This window comes from Ylistrum balloti, unplaced genomic scaffold, assembly GCF_031769215.1.
Source record: "Ylistrum balloti isolate Yb309-2 unplaced genomic scaffold, AGI_CSIRO_Ybal_v1 Utg369730, whole genome shotgun sequence".
Taxonomy (NCBI): domain Eukaryota; kingdom Metazoa; phylum Mollusca; class Bivalvia; order Pectinida; family Pectinidae; genus Ylistrum; species Ylistrum balloti.
In genome coordinates this window covers 126,223-154,139 of record NW_026781945.1, presented here as the reverse complement: position 1 = coordinate 154,139, position 27,917 = coordinate 126,223, and the positions used below count along the sequence as shown (strand labels likewise).

Here is a 27,917-nt window from a genome sequence, read left to right as displayed (position 1 = left end):
GATGATGGTGGGCTAAAAAAGACACAGATCGCCACCATGAACAGATACCAAGTGTACAGAAGGCGTTCATATCACAAGTCAAGACGTCACTGATGTGATGGAGGAACTAGGAAACCCCTTTGCAGATACTGGCACAGATTTGTATACGCTTGACACCAAACGGATAATGCCCGATAGTGTTGTAAATACAATAAAGTCGGCAGAAAATATTGGCAAAACACAATACCAGAAGTTCGCTGCAGAGCGTATTAATGCTGATTGCACATTATTCAATGACACAATTCATAAAAACAAACTGCCTCTGTTTAATGCTAGTTTGGGAAAGAAGCCTACCAAGTCCGCCACCAAAATCTCTAACATGTGTGATGATGCTAATCTCTTCTCACGGATGTACATATCATGCCAAGCTCGAGACAGTGATATGGATGCCTTCTTCATGCATGAAAATCATGTCTGGCCTCCATCACTAGCATCAAATCGCATCATGCACCAATCGACGAAGTCTGACTTGATGGAATGTTTGGAATCGTTGGCACCAAAATCAGAATCTACACCAAATGTTCATGTTAAAATTGTTGATGGCGCTGCCTTTGTTCACACACTTGATCCAAAGAAGTCAAAGACAATTGTGAAAACATTCCAGAACTATTCACAGTTGGTGTTCCTGCCCTCTTTAGAACGCATGCTACAGAATGTTGCCCGTTTAGATTTTGTCTGGGATATCTATAAGGAAGACAGCCTAAAGTCACAAACACGACAGAATCATGGAACTGGTAACCAGATTCGAGTGGCCAGCAACACTAAAATTCCTCCTAATTTGGAGAACTTTCTTCAGTGTGATTCAAACAAAGAGAGCCTGTTCCGACTTATCGCTGATGCTGTACAAGAGTTCCAATCCTCCCAAAGAAAACAAATCATCTCAACAAAAGTCCAGAGCGCTGTTTCATCTTCCTCTGCTGACCTCTCAGACTTGTCCTGCACTCATGAAGAAGCGGACACCCGGCTCCTGTTTCATGCCTCCCATGCATTCCATCAAGGATTCACCAAAGTGATGATACATGCCACTGAAATGGATATGGTGGTTCTCGCAGTTGCTGTATCAAGCGTCTTAAAAGATTGTGAAATGTTGGTAGCATTCGGTCATGGTTCTAAACTGAGATACATCCCCTGTCATCTAATTTCAGCTGAACTAGGCAATGATACATCATGGGGTTTTCTGTTTATGCACGCAATATCAGGATGTGATATTGTTTCTGCATTCTTCGGAATTGGAAAGAAAACAGCTTGGGCTGTATGGCGCAGTATGCCTCAGCTCACAGCTACATTTGTGCCTTTATCTCAAGTAACACCCGACGACATGAACCAAATAGAAAGATACGTGGTTCTACGGTACCAGTGAACATCGGGACTTAAGTCGTGTGAATGAAGCCAGGAAATACTTGTCCACTCACAATAGTAAGATGGAAAACATTCCTTCAACGCTGAATGCTCTTAAACAGCACGTGAAAAGGGCTGTTTACCAGGCAGGGTATATCTGGGGACAGACACTTACTGGCGAGCCGGATGTTCCTTCACCAGAATTATGGGGGTGGAAGAGAGTGAAAGATGATTCCCCATGGACTCCATGCTGGACAACCCTTCCAGAGGCAGCCAAAGGTTGTCAAGAACTGTTGAAATGTGGGTGCAAGAAGGAATGTACTCGGCGATGCAAGTGTGTCAAAGCAAATCTGCCGTGTACACAGCTATGCTTCTGCTCAGGACAGTGTAATAGAGATTATTAAATGACATTACTATTAAGGACAAGAACTCTTGTGTTAAGTCAATCTATAACTAAATTATCAGGTTCGGATTGTTCAAACAATGGTACGCCCTAAAGACATTTTGTCACCTAATCGACTCAGATTATGACATTTTTTAAAATTAAACATTTGAAGGAAAACTGCATAAGTCTTGAATTGCATTTAACTAGATTCTTTGACCTCAAAAACATAGGTATAGACATCAAGATAATTGAAATGGGGGCATTTAGAGGGATTTCATGGACGAAATCTTGTTTTGTGGCGGCCATTTTGAATTTCCAGATTTTTGGTTGGAACGCCTGGAGTGAGGTCGTGGTTCCCGCAATTTTTGAAATTAGCATACCCAAAACCTCCCTAGGAAAAATTGTCATGCTTCTTTCCGGAAGTGCACGTCCATTTCACATATCCGCCATACTAATGTTGCTTCCAAGTGAACAATGTGGTCACGACAATTCACTGACCTTTCTTAATAAAGGTACATTTGTAAGTTAATACTGAGGTTGTACAATACTTTGATTATAATAAGAAAACATGGACAAAGGGATAAGGGTTATGATATCTGCCATGCAAATCTATATTATATGTTATGTTTTCTTGGTCTTCTACATTTGTTGGAGAAAAAATAGTCCAAGAAAGAAAAGAAGGAATTAAAAGAAATCATACACACAAATTCTCGTGGAATGTGACGTTTATTGACAATGGTTTAACAAGAATTAACATCAATCAATGATATTTAAGAGACTTACACAGGCTGACACCTTGTGTAGCTGTATCACAGTGAAACACACAACATGTCTATAAAACAGTGTGGCAGAATAACTGCATAATAATATAAAGTATCGGTAATGTATTAATGGACGGAGAGAAAATCCTCAAAATCAATGGACGGAATTCCTGAAGCGGAGAGAAAATCATCAAAATCAATCTATAATTTGTGATAATTGGCCATCTTAATGGCCCAAACATTGACGACTGAGCATTCATTTAACAATCTAATCCCTAGTTGTGATATTCACAAGTGATCTCGCTGACCATCTTGATATGTCAATGTGTTAAGATTTACAGAAGCACCAAAATGTGGCGGTGGGTCATCTACAATCTACTTCTTACAACAGGAAACACGCATAACAAGCACATCAACATACATTTGGCATGTTTAGAAAAGTACATAACCTCTTTAATAAGATAAATAACTCAACATATTTGATTACAGTGTGTAGCAGTGAAAATCAATTTCCTCCATCAAAACAACCCAATGTTTTTGTCCTTCCCAATTGAAAATGGACTTGTAGAAGCTATCAGAAATAGGAATGAACATTTATCTTATCAGTACAGCTGAGCACTGACATAGATTAGTTTCTAGACAGGTTGACAATAATGTTTGTGTGTAGAAAACTCAGAAGAAATGAAATGTTGCTACTCCGTTATAGACTTCAATATGTTTATTCTAATTATCAACTTTGTCACCAGTATCAGACTTGTCTATATACATTACACCTGTGAATATTGATCTGACATGTGAAAGGATTGCTTCTATGACGAAATATTATGGATGGAATATGTTTATTTTCAAACCGATCATTAAAAAGTTAAAAATGAAATGTAAAAGTTATTTCTAAAAATCACATAATACATTAAACACAAAATTTCTTGATGTAAACAATTTTAAAACTGGACGGAACATATGAAGGAAAGGAAGTAACATTAAAGTTGTAGATTATCAAACTGAAAACAACTACATTTTAAAAGAATTTAAAGTTGTGTAACTATCAAAAAAAAAAAAAAATCATGCATGTAGTAAAAAGTGAAGCACAACAAAACTGTAATATCTAGCCACAAGGTGTTGACTTGTGTTTGTCAGAAATATAAACATAAGTGAGAATTAAAACATCTGTAGTAGTAAAATCATTTCCCATCACACAACAATTATTCAATTCTTTGAGATTGGCTCACTTTCTGATGATTAAATAATTTTTTAACAAAAATAATTCATACCTACAATTAGATGTTTAGCCAAAGATATTAAACGCAACATCTTCTGGGTCAAGTATTCATGAAGGTATAGACTGTGTATTTAATTCTAGTTGGAAAAAAAAATATAATGAAAAAGAGAAAAAATCTCAATACTTTGAGATCAACTATTCTTATCTATTTCAACAACTTTAAAGCCAATTTACAAAATTGTATTTGTTTTGTTTGTTTGGCAGGCTGGGTGTTCTATATTATGTCATCAATTTGAAATTCAAGGTAAAACTGCACAGGGCCATTAAAATGAAAAGCAATGTGAAAACCGAGTGTAATGTGTGTCTGGATTTCATCAATTAAGTGTAGAAAAATTCAAACAAATATATGTTGGCATTCATACCTTAGTAACAAGATATCTAAAACAATGCTTGACTTGTCAAAGCTTTGAAAAATCACACTATCAAAAATAATTTTACATCAATTCAATGAAATAGTCAAAAATTTTACAAGCATAAAACCATAATGGAAATAGCAATGGAACAAATTTGTTTGTCAATAACACTTCAAAAACTAAGTAAATAATAACACAGCACAAAAATATACACATAACAATCTCCTGATAATGTCTACCTCTACATTGCACCTTATTGCTATTTGTGACTCGACATAAAAGATGTAATGCTCAAAACACTACTCTAACGGTAGTCTTACTGACATGAAAACTGTTTTACACTTTTTCCTATCTCAGTTGTATTCAAAAATCAATCTAGTGATTTTAATTGACTAAGAAAAGATCTTCATTTCTAAATTTGATGATTTTAATTTTTTTCTGAGATCTACCAAAATAATACTTCTAAAGGTAAATTGATAAACCCACTGGATATGTTTTGTGGACAACCAGAAAGTTTCTTCTTCAATCACAAAATTGACTAATGAAATTTTTTACTGGTAGGGAACATCTGATATTGAAATATAGGTAATTGTATGCATTACATTAATTCTATTTCATTTAAAAGTTCAGTGGTCAATCTGAGATTCTGTGATGGCCAGCTGTTCAAGCATTACAATTATTGAGGCAGTTTATCAGTTCTAAGTATCTTCTTACTGCTTTGAGACAAGCACAGGGATAAATGAAAGTGCCTCGTAACAAGAAACCTGAAAGTGAAGGAATGTATTCATCTGAATAATTAAATGATATTGCAAATGATAATTGGAATGTAAAACAAATCACAGTCACTGAAACTGATTTTTTCATGAGCTAGCATAATGGATGATTGTTCACCAAGAGGATTGTAAACCACACTTACACACCTTAAAGAAATGTCATGAATGGTTGTATATTCAACACATAGAGGTATTTAAAAACAGAGAAGAGGGTTATTTAAGATGCTAGTTCAGTAGTGTGTCACTAACAGTATCATACCAGTGACAAATGGATGATTGAAGGATATCTCCTTATTGTTTCCATTAGTACACTCATATTTGTATTTTTGGCATCCTTAAATATGTAAAGATAAAATCAAAACCTTCTTACAAGTAGCATATTATACCAGTTGGCTGATCTGGAAACATTTAGGAAACTATACCTACTTGTGATCTCTGATAAAAAAAAAAGGATCTCTAGAAATCTTTGGGGTAAAATTGACTAATTTCGGTTTGGAAGTAACTTCGTTGCTATCGAACTCTAGTTTTGAGACATGTTACTTTAATTTGAAACTAAGTGTGCAGATAAGTACACCTGTAAATGACAGTTGAATCCTTGGATTTCAAAGATGATTTTTAACAGAAACATTGTTACTAAGATACATATGTTTGTTAATAACAGATAAAGTGTTTGGTGACACATCAGGATGATGACAAACTGAGAGTACTTCTGATATCTTTTATAGGTATTTCATAGACACCAAAGCACAACTGCATAAAACTCATACCCTGTATAGAAAAAAACCATGGTCTCCACAACCAAAGTATAAACATTCTTATATTTCTACTTTAGTTACTCATTTATGAAATCAGTGCTCCAGCACTTTCTGTTCAACATCGAAAAAATCAAATATATAACATAGCTAAAATCAATGCAAATTTCATTCACAAAAGTGCATCAACTTCTGAGAAATATATACTAAGATTTAATCATTCATGCACGGTAAGATATTTACATACAGGTGTTCCGTAATTATCTTTTAAAGTATCTTTATGCCATCAAGAACTTGCTTTAAACACCCTCCCTCCAGAAAAACAAAATAAACCAGATGAAATAATAAAAGAACAATGACATTACACTTAACGCTTTCTACATTATGCCATACAGCAGTCACTGCCGTTGTGTGCCCATACATGAAGAATGGGTAGCACTGTAGTCAAATCTCCATAAATGAATACATTAATCACATCAATATCACCAGTTGCTTTTTTTCAACAATTAATAGAACAACATCAAAATCCAATATTGGAAAAATCCTTGTAACAACATAACCAGTTATATAACATTCTTCAATGTGATTTTCTTGTTTCACCATTCAAACTGGATCATCCCCAAGAAAATTTCCAAACCTTGAAAAATGTGATTATAAAAATTATTCTGATGACACACTGTTAATAGTTAATTTAAAAGCAGTGCTGTTTTTAAAAGTTTTTTTTTTGTACCTCAAGGAATCTGAAAACTTTTTTGCTTACATCATACATGGTATCTGAACAGTAGGTTGTTACTTACATGTATCTATTCTGTGATTGCATCAAAACCCTGGATATACATACAATAAATTAAACACAGGCTCACTAAATGTGTTGACAAGAATGTGTATTAGCTATGGAAGGACATACTCCAGAACAAAGAGAAATGATTTTCCAAAAATTAACACATATAGATTTGATTTTCTAACCTCCCAGTACACTAACACACAATGGAGTGTATATTTTGATAAGAAAAGATATTCATTTTAAGTTTTATTTCCTTTTGAAAAACATTAATAAATTTCATATACCGGTTAAGATCATTTCTATTTATTTCAAACCACTTATATGCACTTCAAGGAAAACCACTGCAAGCTCTGACAAAATGATATTGAGCTTCAAAGTGGTCTTGTATGTTACGAGTCCTCGATAACTGGACTTTATTTTTATATAATTATTCTTCCTTCTAGAATATGAAGTACCAGCCAAACTAATACCTGTCTTCACATCACATAGAGAGTACATGGGGAATCAATATATCAGTAGGGTTGTTTCTTCTTCTTCTTTGTTTTCCCTGTAGATCCAAGAGTTGGCAAGGCTTCCAAGCGCATCGGTCGACGAACCATGGTGTCCTCCTGCATCAGCTGACCATGGACTGCAGCTGCACGTAACCCACTACTCATGCCATCGTCATGGCTACCAAATCCATTGCTTGATGGGAAATTATTTGGGGACCTTTGTTTCAATGTGTCTTTGATCTCAGCCATATCTGTAACAAAGTACATGTATTATAATCAGATCATGTTGATGATGATTTCTTCTAATTTACTACAAGTATAACCAGTTCTTTCATTAGATATATTTGTAATAAAGTATAGGTGTCTTATCATTAGGCATGTATTTAACACAGTATAGGTGTCTTATAATCCGACATATTTCTAACACAGTATAGGTGTCTTATAATCTGACATATGTAACACAGTATAGGTGTCTTATAATCTGACATATGTAACACAGTATAGGTGTCTTATAATCTGACATTATGTAACACAGTTTAGATGTCTTATAATCTGACATATGTAACACAGTTTAGATGTCTTATAATCTGACATATGTAACACAGTTTAGATGTCTTATAATCTGACATATGTAACACAGTTTAGATGTCTTATAATCTGACATATGTAACACAGTTTAGATGTCTTATAATCTGACATATGTAACACAGTTTAGATGTCTTATAATCTGACATATGTAACACAGTTTAGATGTCTTATAATCTGACATATGTAACACAGTTTAGATGTCTTATAATCTGACATATGTAACACAGTTTAGATGTCTTATAATCTGACATATGTAACACAGTTAAGATGTCTTATAATCTGACATATGTAACACAGTTTAGATGTCTTATAATCTGACATATGTAACACAGTTTAGATGTCTTATAATCTGACAAATGTAACACAGTTTAGATGTCTTATAATCTGACATATGTAACACAGTTAGATGATAATCTGACATATGTCTTATGATTTGACATATGTAACACAGTTTAGATGATTTGACATATGTAACACAGTTTAGATGTCTTATGATTTGACATATGTAACACAGTTTAGATGTCTTATGATTTGACATATGTAACACAGTTTAGATGTCTTATAATCTAACATATGTAACACAGTTTAGATGTCTTATAATCTGACATATGTAACACAGTTTAGATGTCTTAACACAGTTTAGATGTCTTATAATCTGACATATGTAACACAGTTTAGATGTCTTATAATCTGACATATGTAACACAGTTTAGATGTCTTATAATCTGACATATGTAACACAGTTTAGATGTCTTATAATCTGACATATGTAACACAGTTTAGATGTCTTATAATCTGACATATGTAACACAGTTTAGATGTCTTATGATTTGACATATGTAACACAGTTTAGATGTCTTATAATCTGACATATGTAACACAGTTTAGATGTCTTATAATCTGACATATGTAACACAGTTTAGATGTCTTATGATTTGACATGTATGTAGCACAGTATAGGTGTCTTATAATCTGACATATGTAACACAGTTTAGATGTCTTATGATTTGACATATGTAACACAGTTTAGATGTCTTATGATTTGACATATGTAACACAGTTTAGATGTCTTATGATTTGACATATGTAACACAGTTTAGATGTCTTATGATTTGACATATGTAACACAGTTTAGATGTCTTATGATTTGACATATGCAACACAGTTTAGATGTCTTATAATCTAAGAACACAGTTTGACATATGTAACACAGTTTAGATGTCTTATGATTTGACATATGTAACACAGTTTAGATGTCTTATGATTTGACATATGTAACACAGTTTAGATGTCTTATGATTTGACATATGTAACACAGTTTAGATGTCTTATAATCTGACATATGTAACACAGTTTAGATGTCTAACTGACATATGTAACACAGTTTAGATGTCTTATAATCTGACATATGTAACACAGTTTAGATGTCTTATAATCTGACATATGTAACACAGTTTAGATGTCTTATAATCTGACATATGTAACACAGTTAAGATGTCTTATGATTTGACATATGTAACACAGTTTAGATGTCTTATGATTTGACATATGTAACACAGTTTAGATGTCTTATGATTTGACATATGTAACACAGTTTAGATGTCTTATGATTTGACATATGTAACACAGTTTAGATGTCTTATGATTTGACATATGTAACACAGTTTAGATGTCTTATGATTTGACATATGTAACACAGTTTAGATGTCTTATGATTTGACATATGTAACACAGTTTAGATGTCTTATGACATTTGTAACATTTAGATGTCTTATGATTTGACATATGTTTTAGATGTCTTATGATTTGACATATGTAACACAGTTTAGATGTCTTATGATTTGACATATGTAACACAGTTTACATATGTAACACAGTTTAGATGTCTTATAATCTGACATATGTAACACAGTTTAGATGTCTTATAATCTTGACATATGTAACACAGTTTAGATGTCTTATAATCTGACATATGTAACACAGTTTAGATGTCTTATGATTTGACATGTATGTAGCACAGTATAGGTGTCTTATAATTAGACATGTATGTAACAAAGTTTAATTGTATTATAATCAGGTATGTTTGTAACAAAATACATGTGTCTTATCATCAGACATTTACATAAAAAAGTACAGGTCTCTTAGAAAACAGATATATTTGTAATAAAGCATTAGGAGTCTCAAAAGCTGATATGTTTATACACACTTGAAGTATCTTTTCTCTGATCGTTGTATAAATTCCTTTGTTACTTATACACCTTCAGAAAATGTCATGAATGGTTGTATATTCAACATATAGAGGTGTTTAAAAACAGAGAAGAGGGTTATTTAAGATACTAGTTCAGTAGTATGCTGCAAACAGTATCATACCAGTGACAAATGGATGATAGAAGGATATCTCCTTATTGTTTCCATTAGTATACTCATATTTTTGGCATCCTTAAATATGTAAAGATAAAATCAAAACCTCTTTACACATAACTTTTTATTTTGGTTTTGGTTTGGCTGTAACTTTGTAGCTATGGAAACCAATATGCTAGTTTTGAGACACCTTAGTTAGAAACTAGTCTGATGTTTTTGTATGTAAGTTCAGGAATGTTTTATTCAAGGATGTTTCTACAAACTAGTGGCATCGTTTCTCTGACCACTGCCCCACACTATGTACTTACTGACTTTGCTGACTGGTTCACCTCCATTGGTTTGAAGCAGCTGATTTGCCCTTTTGGTCTGGAAATACTTTGAGGACTTGTCATCTTTATACATAATTTTCTGCAATGAATTAAAACTCCAATTTTAACACCCATGTAACTTATCACTCAACATAGATAATATAACCCCTGTGTTAAACTATCATAGTATGCACGTTATTGCAAACTTAACAGTCTTGAGACACTAGACAACTTTGGCATCAACAAAAACAAAGGGATGTAACTCTGTATACCATGAAGCACATAGTTCTTTGCTTTCAGAACGTGAATATAATTTACAAATGTTGGTGAAATGGCAACCATACCAAAAGGTTCTTTACTCTTTATGTCCATATGCCCTGAAAGAGTGATATGCAGACGAACTGAAGGAAACCTTTAGTTCCCTCATACAGATCAGGCAGTCTAACAAACCTCTTTATAACGATCCTCCTCTTGATCATAGTGGCTGGCATTGACGTCCCCGTTGACATAGGGACGGTTGCGAGACTTCGGGTCCATACCACGGGTACCTGGCATCACTCCCTCTGTGTAAGTATATTGTATAAACAGTCAAACACATTTACAACAAACATGCAAGTACCACCGACTCCCAAAGTGTGTGAAAATGTTAACAGCTTCATTAATACAGTCCAACTATGTTTGTTGAAATCCTAATAATGACATTTAAAAGAATTGAGATATGATGATGACAATGAAAGAACTGAAGTCAGGACTTGTGGATGTGGGAGTATACACATAAAGTACAAATGATATTTCTTTACATTAAATGAAGATTTGTTAACATTGGTTAAACTCGGGCTATTCCTGGTTGCTTATAAAGTATTCTGTAATCCAGCTTTGGGTTTTGTTCATTTTATGTGTAAAGCATGTAGTCTTGGATTAAGTTCTATTCAGAAAGAAATTAATATGTGTTTTGAGATGATAAGGATTCAAATACTTAACATATGTATATATCTTGACTTTCAGTAAAATGTATGCTCAAGACATTGAGTAAAAAACTAGGTGATTACGAACAGTAATCGTTTAGAAATTGTTTACATATGAAAGGATGTTTGTTGAGGTGTTAGAATGAATCACCATTTTGATGTTTTTTCTTAATTACAATGATGAAACAAACAAGATGAAAAAAAAAAAAAAATGAAAATGTGAAATAATGTTCAAGTTAGGTAATTAATGAAAAATTATACATAACATAAATTCAACAAACAAAAACAAAAGCAACATGCAATGAGATGATAAGTAAACAAATGATAAACAAAAAATAAAAACATGCAGTGAGATGTGCTAAATTAACCTATTTAATGTAAACATGAATAAAACAGTTCAACAACCAGGGGATGAAAAATACCAGGTGAATAATACTGGTCAAATTTTATATCAAACAAGAAAATTCCATTTTTTCTAGTATTACTTTTTGCTCTTGCTAAAATAAAGATAATTTTGGAAACAAAGCTAAGCTCTTGTACAATTCTAATAGAAAGTAGATAGTATGAACAGCCCTGACTATTGCTTTGGTGGGAAAATTTCCAGCACCTAATGTGTGAAAGTTAAAGAAATATTCAGTTGGAGTGTACAGCATCAATGTTTAATATAATATAAACTTTATCTATTTTACAACAATTGCGAAACAAGTTATGTTAACTTATACTAATCACTCTTGTTGGCGCGGATGTAAGTGTGCGAGGGGTCTTATTGTGGGAGGAAACCGGAGTACCCGGGGAAAACCCATGTGGTCTGGCAGGTGACCCCTTACCTTTTCACATCCGTTCCAGGAATCGAACCCCGGTCGGCTAGGTGAAAGGCGAGTGTGTTACCACTGCGCCATCCGACCACCCATCAATGTTTAACCCAAGAAGTACTTTCATACAAAATATCAGCATTGTATCATGTCTAATGAGTTTGCAACAGACTCTGCAAAACTTTTTAAAGTGATGGACGGATGAGACGTATTGACAGAATGTAACACATTTTCACACCTGTCACCACTATGAGACATAAAAATACTGAGGTAAGGTAGTAATAATGATCTGTTTTGACTGTATGCCTTTGTTATTTTACACCTCAATGTGACTGAAAATTAGGATAAGGTGGATAGATGATAAATGACTTAAATAACATGTGATATTGACCTTGTGATCAGAAAAAAATCAGATTTGTATGAAGAAGGATGAAATCTTTAACTATCCTAAATGATCTTCATTGAGTTAGTTTTGGTATACATCAAAAAAGCAATTTTTTTAAAACCAAAAGGGAAAATATACATTTATCCTTGTAGTAACAGACATGGTAGTATTAGCAAGGCATAATACTGTAGAATAGAGGCGGCACATAGCAAGCTAAGGGAGGCAGTTTTCAGAAGCCGAGAAATTGATTACAGATCATTCAGTATTATTGATCAATTTATTCTACTATGGTTTGCAAGGAGTCAATTTAAATTCATGAAGAACATCTAAATCTTTCCTTTCGTTTTTTTTTAAGATTGTCATCAATTACTGAATCACAGTTACAATGTAACACATCCTAAATGTGCCTGTTATCTAATTTTAGATAATGAAATATATACTTCAGTTTGAAAACTTGCTGCAACAAAATAAGTGATAATAGTTAAGTAACTGTAAGCAGGTTTATCTTTAAAATGTAAAGCCCATATCCAATGTTGCAGGTATCTTAATAGAAGTCTCTGTAAGGCAACACAGAAGAAGCTTATCACACTCTGAAACATTTTCTGTCACAACGATTACCTCTTTCATATTTAAGAAACATTGGATCCATAAGTAAGGCATGCCCCAGTATTCAAAATTGCAAAAAGCTAAAACCTATTCTGAATTCATCATCATTTGAAAAGAAAGATTGGCAGAACATGTTACCTGGTATAAAGATTACTAGGGGGTTCAAATGTGCTAAGCCAAAATCTAATGGATAATTAGTTTTGGTTTCTCAGAAATTAATTGCTTCATAATATGGCTCTGAAAATTATCAAAAGTATCTAGAGTAATTAGGTACCACAGACCCAACACAAAAACAACAGATCTCATTAATTTGTACAAAATGTGATATTATCACCATGCAGTGCTTAGAAAAGTCTATTACAAATCATTAAAAAAATTCAAATTACAAAACATTTAACTACACCATGCAACTACTTTCTCAGGTATCATTTGATTTAAACTTGTACTTGCATTTCCAGTTAAATTTGATCCATATTTTAATATCACATTTTGTATGAAGTTTTTAGCATAATCTGGAGAATTAAAGGGAGTTAAAGGGAGATAATGCACCAAAAAAAACCTTGACCAATGTTAATACTACCACCTTATCTCCAAGATGTCCTTCATCTCATAATGAACCAATAAAAGTATATCCCCTTCCAGACACATTCCACCCCAGGAAGGCCTAAGGGAATTTACCCTACATAAGCCTTGCTACTTACCAGGAGACTGTCCATTAAGTGAATTTTTCCCTGCATAATCATAAATTATCATCATATTTAAGTGAGCAGATCTTGATGCATCCTCGCTTCATCACTCAAAATAAGTTGTGGTTTAAGTTAGTATGTATAATGGTAGTAGTTAAGTATTATGCTTTTATCAAATTTTAATAAAACAATTTAGATATTTTCAATGTGACATTTGAATGATATTGTAGTGCTTGAATCATGTTTAAATTTTCATATTAAGGAAAAAGTAACAGGGTGATTGATGGTAAACAAAACAAAAAATAAAATTTAAAAAAAAACAAAACAAAAAATGAAAAGTAAATAAATAAATAAAACAAAAAAAGAAAAACAATACATTATATAACAAGTTAACCAAAGGACCTAAATTGCTCATCAGGTTTTATTTTAACTTGTCTGAGGTCTGCACCCTCTGATCAAAGTTGAGAATGAGTCAACTGGTAGTCTTTGTGAAATTTGTGAACATTTTATCATAACAGATCAGATATACTATCAAAACTATAACAGGGATCATGGGTAGGTGATATAGGAAACTGATTTGATAGCTGACTAAAAAATACAGGAAATAAACAAAAACTAATGTAGAAGTAACTTTTCAAATTTCTACCAGTTATATCCTTTTTGAACTAAGAGATCAGAAATTTGTTTAAACAAATTTGACAACTCTTCCAACCCCACATTTATTATAGAATATATATAAAAGACAACAGATGCTGCACCAAGGCATATTGCTCATACTGACTTTGTGCCAAGAGAGCTAAAAAATTGTACGAAAGTTTGGACAATAATAACAGTCAAGTCAAAACCACATAGCCATAAAGTAATGATGATTCTGTAGAATTAACAATCATTATCAAACAGTTTATACAGATCCATAAAGCTACTCTCCTGGTAGCGTAAATGATAAATAATATTTTACGGCCCTGTAATAGCAATAAGCCAATTACTTGAAAATGAAGCCAAATGTCCATGGTCACCATCTGGACTTATTGAATGATATTATTTATGGCTAACTTTGACTTTTGTCCAAACCATGTAACCTTTAACTGGTGATTTGCTTGTACTACTACCTTTGGATGTTCCCGCTTCTGGGCTAGTAGACTGAGTCAATGTGGTCTCTATGGAAACCAATATCAAATCATGCCAACTGATATACAACAAACTATGTCTGAATGTATAAGACTAAATGAATTTTACTAAAGAATTGGCTGAAATCAACTGCATCTGGTGTTCATTTACAATCCAAAAAAATATTTAATATACTTTTTAAACTATATCCAACTAATATTAATCTGGTTTTTTAAATGACCCCAACAACCTTAAACTGATACACACCTGCTACAGGAAGAGCTGTTGTCTGAATCATTAATCTTGGCAGCAGCCATTTCTGTTCCTCTTCATCCCACTTACATTCCATACGTATTCTGTCCAAGTTGCTATAGTTACAATCTTTTCGTAGACATGGGTGTATTTTTTCCAACAGTGACTGATAAAGTTGTAGGTCTTTCTGTTGCTTGCGAATTGTGTCCAGGTAATCAATTTTCTCAAACTGAAACTCCGATTGTATGTCAACAATCTCTCGTTGAAGTCCTTCCACCTGGATTGACAAAAAGAAAAAAGTTTTCCCAATAACTCTGGTTTTTTCCCCACTCTAACACCCCTTTATGCCTTCCAATAAAGTCAGCAAGAGTGATTGATATAAGTTGATACAAATGAAGTTACATAACAACAGAGAAAATGTATAAAGATACCAGTAAGTACAAAGTTACCTTTTTTAACTGCAACAGTTTATTTTCCTGGATGATTACAATTTTTACCAAAAGTTGAAACAAAAACAATGTATATCTTTTTGTTTTGTTTATTTGTGAAACGGGCAATGATTTTCTGTTGATTTTATTTGAGTAATGTTTTTTATTTTTAAAATTTCAATTCTTTCTCAAAAGTATGGAATTTCCATGTTTTAGAAATTCTCTTTCTTTAACAAATTATCATTCTTATAAAGAGTTCAATGCAATATAAAACACTGTTCTAGAAACTGTGATTAACTAGAACGGTAAGCCAATGGTTGACTTATACCCGCTTGCTCCCTGTCATTTGCAAAATACATTTTTATAGTACTGACACTGCAATTTGAATAAATATATTGACAGGTTACCAGAGCAGATAATATTTTACTGGAGGGTATATATTAGAAGATGAATAAAGGCAATACAAACCCGTTCTTTTTCTTTCAACAGCAGTGAAGTTTTTGCCTTCACCTCATCCTGAACATTGTCATAAATCTCCAACATAATGTAGTCGTCATCCATGTTTATGATGGCCTCTGGGATATTAAAATACAAATATATATTGGTAGTATTTTCTCATTGCACTGCTTGAAAATATTGATCTAAATAACTATGTTATTTTGGCCCATGTGATCTCTATTCTGCCTCATCTTACAGGGATTTGTGAGCTTTGACCTTGACTTTTCAAATTTTCATTAACAAAGTTTCTACAGAGATTTTAAAAAACTGTCCGTAAGAGACATACCAAAACTCATTATCTACAGAGTTAACAAAATTTAGTTACAGATAATATAGAATATGATGTGGCGCCCACTCACAAATGGACCTAACCATCCTAATGCTGCCAACACATGGACCTAACCATCCTAATGCTGCCAACACATGGACCTAACAATCCTAATGCTACCAACACATGGACCTTACAATCCTAATGCTACCAACACATGGACCTATCAATCCTGATGCCCTCTCACACATTGGCCTAACCATCCTTATGCCACCTAACAAATGGGCCTAACCATCCTTATGCCACCTAACACATGGGCCTAACCATCCTGATGCCACCTAACACATGGACCTAACCATCCTGATGCTACCTAACACATGGACCTAACCATCCTGATGCTACCTAACACATGGACCTAACCATCCTGATGCTACCTAACACATGGACCTAACCATCCTGATGCTACCTAACACATGGACCTAACCATCCTGATGCTACCTAACACATGGACCTAACCATCCTGATGCTACCTAACATATGGACCTAACCATCCTGAAGCTACCTAACACATGGACCTAACCATCCTGATGCCACCTAACACATGGACCTAACCATCCTGATGCCACCTAACACATGGACCTAACCATCCTGAAGCCCACTCACACATGGACCTAACCATCCTGAAGCCCACTCACACATGGACCTAACCATCCTGATGCTACCTAACACATGGACCTAACCATCCTGAAGGCCACTCACACATGAACTAAATCATCCAGATGCCACTAACACATGGACCTAACCATTCTGACAGGTTCCAAATGACAAAGTGTTTTACACTAATTTCGATTTTAATACTAAGGTTGGGCTTGCCAATTAAAACCTTAAGGTAAACAAGTTAATCTATTGTTCAGGAGTTTCAAGGAGTGAAAAGCTGGCCAGTCCTTGTTTACCTGTCATTTATTTGCATTTTTTTTGAGACATCCATCAAAATGAAGTGATATTAAGCATTGCCCACTAGAAAATATGTGACATTATTCGATGTTGGTTATATAGAATACATAGTGAAAAAAACTGTTGTCTCATGAAAACTTGATAGTAACCGAAAAGAGACATCAACCGATGTAACATTAAGAGGTATCCGCTGTATAAATGAGGTCCAATAATTTTGAAACACTCAGGTGCTGCCTTGTGTTAAGCATTGCACTGTAATTTTTTTGTGACCTTACACATGACATTAAAGTCTCTGACATCAATATAGCACTACACTGGGAAAGCCTGGTTTTATCTGTTGTAGAAGCAGTATTCAGAACTCACCAGCTAGTTTCTGTTTTCGTTCATCAGCAAACTTCATGCGTTTCTTGCGTCTGTTCTTCACTTCAGTGTTATTCTTATTTTCTCCACCAACCATTTGTTTCTCCAGTTCTTGAATCCTGTTAACATAGTCATATGTTCAGACATCTGTTGAGTCAGACATGAAATAGAACATTATTGGTATGTAATCTTGCCTCACAATTAACATTATTAATCCAGTTACACAATAAAAACTGACCTTTTGAGGGCCTCCTCCTGCTGCAGTTTGAGGTGTTCCTGCATATTTGACTGAGTGGGAGAAGAGCTAGGAGCCACCATTCCCTCCTGTTCTCCAGTCCTTCCACCTGCTGTAATGGCCCCGTTCATGCCTTGACCATTCATGGCTTGACCGCTCTGGTTGACCTGCTCCTCTTCACCTGGTAACACCTGGCCATCTTGGATTTCCCCGTTTTCAGATGGATATTGCTGTTGAGGCTTATAGATGGAAACAAAGGACATTTGAATATTCCACTACACCTCCATAGATAACTACTATATTTCTAAGCCAAACAGTTTAAAATCTATGTTCTTATTCTCTATATCACAAAGTTATCACTAGTTTGAATTATCAACTAAAATTCAAAACAATTTTTTTACTCGTCAAAGAATCACTCAAGCTTAATCTTTCTTAAATCATTTTACAAAGAAGGAGAAGTAAATAAAGCAAACAGTGAAATTCAACCCGTTACTTTAACAGTACTTTTATGTTTAATATCCTTCCTGAGTTTTAAGGAAGCTGGTTTACTCTTCTATACACTTACGGGTACATTGCCTTTAATGACTACTTTGCTCAAGTCTCCAGTAGGACCTATAACAAACAGGTGACTTATTAAACTTCAAAATTCTGCCAATAACACCAATATCATTATCTAAATACCAATTTTACAGCATATGTGGCTGTATTTTGCTCAATGTTATTCCAATGAAATAGTTTACTCATACAATACAACTTTTGGATTTGTAATTTGAACTGAAGAATTGTGTCAGTAGCAGTAATTTTTACAATAAAAAATAAAATAGAAATTTATAATATATTTTTGTTTTGAAAGTTTTTTTTTACTGTTTTAAAACAATATTAGTGAAATTTTGGGCCAAAATTCAATTTATGACAATGGCATTCACAAAAAAAAAAGACTTCAAACTTAAACTGAAAAATTAACATGTAAAACATGCAAGAACAAAGATTTTTAACAAAAAACTATTTGGTAATGAATACAACATTATATTTCAGAATAAAGAGTGATTGAATAGTAACATTAAAAAGTGATCAAATCTGTTATTCAGAGATTGAAATCTTAATCATAGATTTTGAAAATTCTACTGATGCATAATGTAAAAAACTAAAATATCAAACCCTGTATATCCCCCACATGTGCTTTTGGGGGCATGGATATCTCCCTAGTCTATGACTTAGCATTAAAAATATAGGTTTGTACTTTAATATCTAGCTACATACACTTCATACTTGTACAATATAACTAGCTGACTAAGATAGGCACATGACTATAGCCAATACTAGCTTATTCATCAAAATTGACATAAAGCACCTCCTCTAAAAATACTCTAAATATTATAAAATATCATGCCATGCATAGTACATGTAGTATATGAAAACTTCAAAAATACTTTTTTCCATATTCTGAAATTTCAAATTGTTGAGAAAAGTTATTAGTAGAGTACATAAATCAGTACATGTAAAATGTTTTACAAATAAAATCAACAAGAAATAGATATAAAAATACAAATATCTCATGATTGATTTCAGGTGAACAGAAAATATTCTAATGAGTACAAAAAATTTACACAAGGTGAAATAACCAGCAAAATGGTATTCCCTTAAATATGATTACTATAACAAAAGAAAACAGAAAATTTATGATCCCTTGAACATGAACTCCAAATTAATTTTTGAAAACTGTTGAAATAAAAAAAAAAAAAAAAAACATCAAAAAAGAGCCGGCCAAAATGATTATTGACACAAAAGATGAGATTTTAAGAAAAGGACAATGTTATTTGCAAAGAAGTAAGAAGTTTGATTTTCTGTAATTTCAGAGGTGAGCAGACAAAAGATAAAATATAAGTATGAGTTAAAGGAGAAATGGCTCGGAATGTAGGAAAGTGATGCTTTAATTAATGCTAGTGTACCTTAGAAAAGTAGACAGATTTGTAAAGGTTGAAAAACTTGTTGGATTCCAATTTCATCGTTCTTATACAAAGAAATGTATAAATCAATCAATGTTAAGACAACTGACCGCCCAGGACATTACAAGAGAACTTTACATAAGTCCATCCATTTTATGAAAACAATTTCCTAATTTGTCTCAGAAAGATTTGAAAGTGACGATATTATACCATATTGATAGTGAGAATGGTGAGGGTGTGTGAGAGAAAACAAAATGACATGAAGACACATTTGGGGTTTGTCATCCTTGTAACAATCCTGGCAAAACTGAAGGTACAAGCAAAGTAATTTCATTGGTCTAGAGTGGGTTTCTGGAAAAAAACTGACTAATCCACTTGAAGATTGCAAAGGAGCGGCACCCGACTTCAAAGCCAGCACAACATACTGATATGCGTCCCCCAGATTTGTTTGATGTATATCAAATGACCCATCTAGTCTTCTCATCTTATCCACATAATGTTGCATAGGGAATTTTAAATTTGCCATGAAATGTTCCAGGATGCAGAGAGCAATAGTGAGAACAACTGCTGGAGTAATTAAAATGAGGGTTTGTCAGAGACAATCAATAAGCATGGAGAGAAAGAGTGAAAATTGCAGGAGTTTGTAAGTAATAACACTAATGATACAGATGTACTGTACACCTTTATGGAAGAGAAAACACCAAAACAAAAATAGACTATTTGGAGTTAAAAATTATGACACTATACCAAGGTGACATGTGAGTGTAAACAACACCCCAGAAATCCCTGTCTATGCAGCAAAGAACATCAAAACAGCAATGGAGTTTTTGGAGTTGCAAAATATGACATCATATCATGATGTGATGAGAGTGTATACAACACCCTAGAAATCCCTGTCTATGCAGCAGACAATGTCATACCTGGGCCAGCTGGCATAGTAGCCCCCATCACAGAGCTGGGACGAGTTTCTTGGTCTTCTGTAAATCCTTCATCTTCTCCAGCCCTTGGGGAATCCTCATCCTCATCCATACCCCCAAGAGACCCCTCACTTTCATCTGCCCCTAACTCAGGTGCGGAACCAGGGGCACTGGAAGGACCTGGGGCAGAGCCATTCTGTTGAGGTTGACTCTCCTTTTTCTGGGAGGTACCCTTTTTAGATTTTTTTTCACGAGCAGTGGAAGCTGCCTTTCCGGCTACCACTGCAACGGCTACCTGACCTTTTCCTTTCTCTTCCCTTTCAGACTCTGCATCATTTTCTTCAGCTGTTCAAAGTCAAACATTAGTACATAAAATCAAACATATACTTACATTTATACCACTTCATTTTTATAAGACTCACAAAATGCTATTACATGCAAAAGCATCTAGCAGGAAGATATTTTATCAACTTCTTAATCTACACAAAGCTCCATAGAGTTTTTAAACACATGAAAAACATTAAAGGGAATGGCAAGTCAATTTAGCATTACATGTGCTTAACAATGATGAAGAATTCACCTTTAAACTGAAAAGAAATTAAACATTAAGAAGTATCTCTTTGTAAATTCAATACATATTCGTTTAAGACATTGTCTATGTGATTCATAGTTAGGTGTAGTGTGCTTGATACAAATATAACTGTATAATAAATGTTCTTTGTTGAAACTTGCTTTTCTTTCTTTTTTCAAATGAATATTTATCTCATGTTGGGTGTTCTCCAGATATCAGCTATTCATTCTGGTAGAGGAAAGTGTACCCAGAACAGGAAAAAAGGAAATTGTGACAAAGAAGAACAAAATCTGATTTCAAATTATACAATTTTCAAACTTTCGGATAAGAATATTTTCAAAAAATGTTTCCATACAGAAAAAACAGAATTACATACATACATATGTAATGTGTATATTAATTTGACTTGATTGATTTGCTATAATAAAATAACGAATATAAATTTTGATTCCATTAAAATTGTAGAGATCCTTTGGGTTTTAAACAGTGTTTTGATGAGTGAAAGTTAGCATGAAATCAGACAAAAAATGAGTAAAAAATCTTTTTACTTGTTTTACAATCAGAATTAGTTAAACAGAGGTATGGTCAGAGGTTTTTCTTCCACAAAGACAGCCAAATCAATCTGTGAGATGAATATGTTGAGATAAACTGTACACCTACGATAGTGTCAATAAAAGGAAAGCACAGAGTACATACCATAAACAGATTTTATCACCTTATTTGACAAATTCCATTAATTCTGTATGTTTACCATTTCATTTCTTTAAACTGGCTTTCAAAACTCTCCGAACCATTTTGTTAAGAAAGTGTGTTTGTGACATATTTACTATCCTTTAATACAGCAGGTCAATTAGAAAGATGATCTGTTTTATATGTTTTAGTATGTTGAACATGCCCTGGTCAGTTCCTGAAGTAATTTCACATCAGTAAACCTAGATTGGTAGCAATGCTGGAAAAATTTAGTCATCAAAAACATGAAATCAAATCACCTGTCAAGAGCAAAATTTTAGTGATGCCAAATGCCAGCACTCAAATTTTTAACAAGGAAATGACAAGAAACTGCAATTTCAGAAAAAGACAATCTCAAGAAGCAGAAATCATAGTAAGCAAAGCCGCAGAAGTTTCAGCGGATTGCCAAGAGGTGCTTGAAAGGTCAGTGAGCATCACTCAGTGTACACGTGGAGGTATAGCTGTTCACACAAAAGATGGTTGACTGGTGAAAGGTCAAAGGTTACACTCAAACTTACCCACGGACCCCTGGGACTGTTTGCCCCCCACGGTGGCCTCATGCCACTGTTCCTCATTGCCCTCCTCATTGATTTTAAGTACTGAACATGGAGAGAATTAAACACCTTATCAACAGTGAAAACGGAAAAAAAAATTCTTACATAGGGCAACTATTAATATGTATTCTTACTCTATCATATGTAGAAAACTGAAATAAGAAACTGTTAATACATATGTACTTTGATTTATCATTTATGTTTCAATGATACACTGATTTCAAATCATTATGAATTTTGAAGAGAAAGAGTCCTTGCATTCTTAATTCATTTATAAATTAAATTAAGTATTAGTTTGAAGTTTTGTACATTGATGTCAATTGGTCAGATTAGGTTTTAGCTTTAAAATCAATCAGCACATCCATACAGATAGACAGCAAATATCAGACGAGCAAAATAACTGAAACTGTTACATTTACATCTTGTGTTTGTTAATTTTAAAATGAACATGATAACTTGAGTGTAAACGTTTCATTCTGTATAAAAATTTCCCAAAATGATGGGAGCCTTTGACAGTGTCACAAGATAGAGTTCTAAGTCACTACAGTGTTGATCGCTGGAAAAAACCTAAATTTCTCTGCAATATCACATCTAGAATGTTTTCCATCATATATCATTTAAACAAATTATCAATATGGTATGAAACAAGGACTAAAACATCATGATTATTCATTTATGAAATACAAATTGAGGGGAATAATAAATGTAAAGTTGTTAGCAGCTAAATTTCAAAGACTTTTAATAAACAGTCAGCTTAATTGTTTCAAATTAGTACTGCAAAATTACTCGGTGCGCAATCCACAATATCTGTGGATATGGTAAATTTAAAGAGAAATAGCAAATTTTGAGCAAATTTCAAAAGAGTTGCTAAATAAGTCTTTCAAGGACATTTTCTAAATTTATACAATGCTAAAAATTGTTTATAAAACAACTCTCAAACAATAGATAGACTTCTTTGAAATGTGTTATGTAGCTCTAGTAGGACTGAAACAGTGGCAATATAATATCATTACAGCGGTGCATATTTTTTTCAGGGTATTTGTAATGGCAGTTCAAATACAATCACAGCAGTACTTAAAGAGACATATTTCGAAGGGATTATTGGAGCAGACAATGGATCAAACCAGGCGCTGATTTGATACATAATATGACCAATGTATACACCAAGTTTCATTGTCCAAGTTTAAATGTAAGCAATTCAAAGTTGTTCTCTGGTCAGTAAATTTTAACAAAGGGCAATAACTCTGTAATTAAGGGGTTCCTGGCGTCGAATTTTGTATACTGCACATCAATTTAATATGATCATTGTATAAACCAAATTTTAATAACCTCCTTTCAATATGCTCCAGACACAAAATTTTAACAAAGGAAAAAAACTTGGCAGAAGACCGTGAATTTGGTACACTGCAAATCAATTACCTCAGTATGACCACTGAATACACAAAGTTTCCTGACCATTGCTTTACTATGGGCAAAGTTATGCTCTGGACAAGACAGGAACAATGAATGGACGAATGGACGGATAGATTGATGTAGAGACAAAGCAATAACTCCATGCTCCCCCTCGAAAATATGTGGGATGCACATAATAGAAAGAAATAAAATTACAAGAATTTGATGTTTTCATCTTATTTAAATTTGCCTCTTAATTTGTTTTTTTGGACAAAAAAGGCCCTATCCTAAGTTGAAAAAAAAGCCCTGATTCAGTATTACTTTGGTGTAATTTATTCTGGAGTATATATATACATGAGGTGACAATTCAGTATCTGGAGTGTATAGATACATGAGGTGACAATTCAGTATCTGGAGTATATATACAATGGTACTTCAGTAGCATTGCAGTGGTGTAGAGTTATCTGGGATACATATCTGATGTAAGTGATGATTCAGTAAAGCACAGTGGATTCCTTCATAAAAATAAATCCTAAATGAATTTCTTCTGCTTATACAAAATAAAAACAGTTGAAACTTACAAGTAATATGTTTAAACCCACAAAATCAATGGTATAAACCGCCCTGGTATTAAGGACTCATTTGTGTCAGGCATTGTTTTGATATATCTAGTAATACTCAAGGGGAAAAACTGCTAGCCTACCATGGTTATACCAGTGTATATGAAACTTTGATAAAGGTAACTAATAAATGATTGTACTATACAATATTGATGTAGAACTGATATCTGATTATCTAAGGTATAGCTTCTAATATCACTTCGTATCATCAACTATATACACATATATGACTTTCCCAATTACATTGCTAAAGCCCCAACTTTAGAAATTCCACAAAGTCATCAGTTCCATAATTGAATGGCCAATCAGAACTAAATGTTTTTATTCAAAATTAACTATTGCAAATATAGAACAGGGAACAAAAAAGTGTGGGATATACATTCAAAACTGTACTACACACTGTCGAGTCCAATCACATGACAGATAGTCATTTTTACATCAAAATCTATAAAATCATTTTCTGTGGAATTACACATTTTCATTTCATTTTAAAATTCTTATTTCATTTCAATCACAGACTGTTTTGTGATTGTATCCAATCAGTGTGTGTTGATAGTGTGCTCAGGTGCAGTGATAGCAATGAAACTTGTCATATTTGTACAGAACAGTTTGAGAGCAACACACTTTGAAATCAAAGACAATGATAAGACTGCAATTCAAATTCTGTCATTGTACACATCCAAGATATTGGAATATCTTGACTTAAATATCATCTAAATAAAGGATGGAAAATCACTCTGACTTTATAGCCATCTTTGAAATCTTGACATAGTCAATAATGAAAGTAAATGAGAAGCATCAAGTATGGTATCAAAAAGTAAAGAGTTTGTCATTCATCATGGCTACTGTTCTCAAAACGTTTATCAACAGTAGTAAAAATATTAATATTTTTTAAATTATCAAAATTTACTTTTTTTCTTTTACTTTCTGCTTTCTGAAATTTTATTTATGATAATCAATGCCTAGAAACCTTATGAACTGAAGGAAAAACAGGTAGAATGTTTATCACAAAAAAGAAGTTATATATAAAAGCTTTGTGAGAGTACAACACATGCAAACAGTGCACAAATTCACACAAGAAGGCCCAACTTGCACAGACTCTCTAGAGTTTTTGAGGAGGCTGAATCATTTTCTTTACCTACTTTTTAAAAAATATTGTAATGTATCTTAAAAGTTTTTTCAATAAAATGAAATTGTATGTAAATTTTAAGATTACTTTTCTGAATTCATCAATATATGATATTTTGAACCATTCTCAAAATGATTTAAAGAGGCTTTGTGCAAATACTGATCAAAGGACAAGGCATGATAACTATGCTTGATTTAGAAAATTTAACACTATCATTTCCTTAGGCCAATGGTAGTAAAATATTTGTGGAATGAAGCTGTATAGACTTATAGAATCAGATTCTAAATCAACAAAATGTTTTGACCTCATTATCTAAGAAGGAAGTTAAAGTGAATTCAGAGACACCTGAAAACATTTTACTGCTAGCATGTTGACAATGGATGCTGGCTAATGCTGTTACATATGATCATGGGCTCTTTTTTTTAAACCCCCGAGTTAAAAATAAACTTGATATTTTTTAAAATCTACACCTGTGATTATAATTGTCTTTAAACTTCTAAAGTTATCTTTCTAATTTTAAACAAACTGGGATAACATGAATTCCACACCAACAAGTCTGAGTTTAGGACTGTGAATAAACATCTTGTTCTATTTTTTCAATATCATCAGAAGCAGAACTAGAACTCTGATGAGTTAGGTAAAAACAAGCACCTTATCATACCTTGTCTTTACTTCAACTTAATCCAAACACTTGTTAGATTAATATTCATGTTTGAACCCATAGCAACAAACACATGCAATGCAGGTAGGTGGTCATGGATGGGGTGAAATGGATGATTGGCACTCACTAGCTCCTCCTTCGACTCCGCCTCCCTCCTCCTTGTTCCACTCTATCTCCCCCAGGACTACACATCACCAATACAGGACAAAATCATCAGACCAAAACACAGTAATTTGCATATAACCCACCTTAACAATTGATTGATAGGTAGAGTGACCAATCAGTGGACATCAGTTGTATGATTGGATGACTGATGCAATGATGAATTTACCTATCACATACTGATTCTGTCAACTGATTCAAGGAAGAATGTTGGTTTTATTCAATCCAGAAACGTTTAAAACATTTTCAAATTCCTTTGAAAATTTTAATAATTTTCTTTTGCATTTTAGCTATCCATTCTAAACACTTCCTGATTTAACATATTTAAAACATAAGGATCAATTTTAGGAACTAGCTTCAATAATTTCAGGATCAATTTTATATGATGATTGGGAAACAAGTTTTTACTAAAAATAACCTCCGTTTACAGAAAAATATAAATATGAAATTCTGAAGAATCTGGAAGTAATATAAATAAATTTCACAAGGGATATAGCACAATTTGATGAAGTACAACACTTCACTTTTTGAATAAGGAAAGAAAGAATATTTAAGGATTTGTTTTAAAAACCCTGCTCAATTCTGTACAAAAATTCTGATTTTCATCTTTTTCAATCAAATTTCAATTTTTCCCAACATATGCCAATGAACATTTCAGTATGTGTTAGGTACATATATCTATATTATGCAGTCCTCTGTTTTAGGTAGGGTCATGCGTTGCTTAAATTGCATAGGTTTTAAAAAAACTACTGACAGATGATGGTTATAATGACAGCAATATGTGAGACCACAAGCAAAACCAGACTGATATAATCTTAACATATAATTTCAATTGATTCCAGTGAAGTAAAGTGTTTTTACCTAAAAGAATGCAATACAGTCAGACTGTCTCATTGTAGTATTCTAATAATTTTTTAGATTTAAGCTTCACCAATCAAATAATCTGGTTGTGCTTGTGTAAAAATAATGAGAAAATTATTGACAAAGTTTATTAAAACCACTACTACCAAGATCAATATTATGGAAAATGTAGCCATGCAAATTTAAATGAAACATTTAAAACTGTAGTTACTTTTACTAGCACCAATTAATGAAAATCATTAACCAAACACCTAAATTAAACCATCAAGCATCTAAAAAAAACCCATTCACTGATAGTAAATATAAACACACAACAAAAATTCACAACATGTTTACTTTAACAGTGTGTGTGCACTATTTGATATGTTACAATTGATAATGAAACCTGTATTTAACCATTTTTACTTCAAAATGAGCTCTCCATATCACTAGTCTTCACTTCAACTTTAGTATTAAGAACATGCTGTTAAGTCAAAGGAAGGCAGCTACATACTGAAATATTGTTTGTAAATCAAGAAAAAATAAATACCGGTAGTATGCAAAAAAAAATACTCCTCAAAATTTTTCATAGTGATATATATGTATATATATTTACATATAAAATATT

The 27,917-nt window shown here is 33.2% G+C and overlaps 1 protein-coding gene across 1 annotated transcript in view; it reads right to left on the bottom strand.

Moving 5' to 3' along the window:
- Nucleotides 1-3,567: 3,567 nt before the first annotated feature.
- The window catches only part of LOC132565642 (osmotic avoidance abnormal protein 3-like), a 33,720-nt gene continuing 9,370 nt past the window's right edge, over nucleotides 3,568-27,917 (bottom strand). The window contains exons 9-20 of the mRNA XM_060230336.1: nucleotides 26,415-26,471; nucleotides 22,450-22,530; nucleotides 20,635-20,976; nucleotides 18,334-18,380; nucleotides 17,772-18,007; nucleotides 17,537-17,652; nucleotides 15,922-16,028; nucleotides 15,041-15,302; nucleotides 14,776-14,823; nucleotides 10,663-10,775; nucleotides 10,213-10,312; nucleotides 3,568-7,206 (exon numbers count right to left, since the gene is read on the bottom strand). Coding sequence (XP_060086319.1) covers nucleotides 6,977-7,206; nucleotides 10,213-10,312; nucleotides 10,663-10,775; nucleotides 14,776-14,823; nucleotides 15,041-15,302; nucleotides 15,922-16,028; nucleotides 17,537-17,652; nucleotides 17,772-18,007; nucleotides 18,334-18,380; nucleotides 20,635-20,976; nucleotides 22,450-22,530; nucleotides 26,415-26,471 — 1,739 coding nt within the window. The 3' untranslated portion in view covers nucleotides 3,568-6,976. The remainder of the gene's footprint in view (nucleotides 7,207-10,212; nucleotides 10,313-10,662; nucleotides 10,776-14,775; nucleotides 14,824-15,040; nucleotides 15,303-15,921; nucleotides 16,029-17,536; nucleotides 17,653-17,771; nucleotides 18,008-18,333; nucleotides 18,381-20,634; nucleotides 20,977-22,449; nucleotides 22,531-26,414; nucleotides 26,472-27,917) is intronic.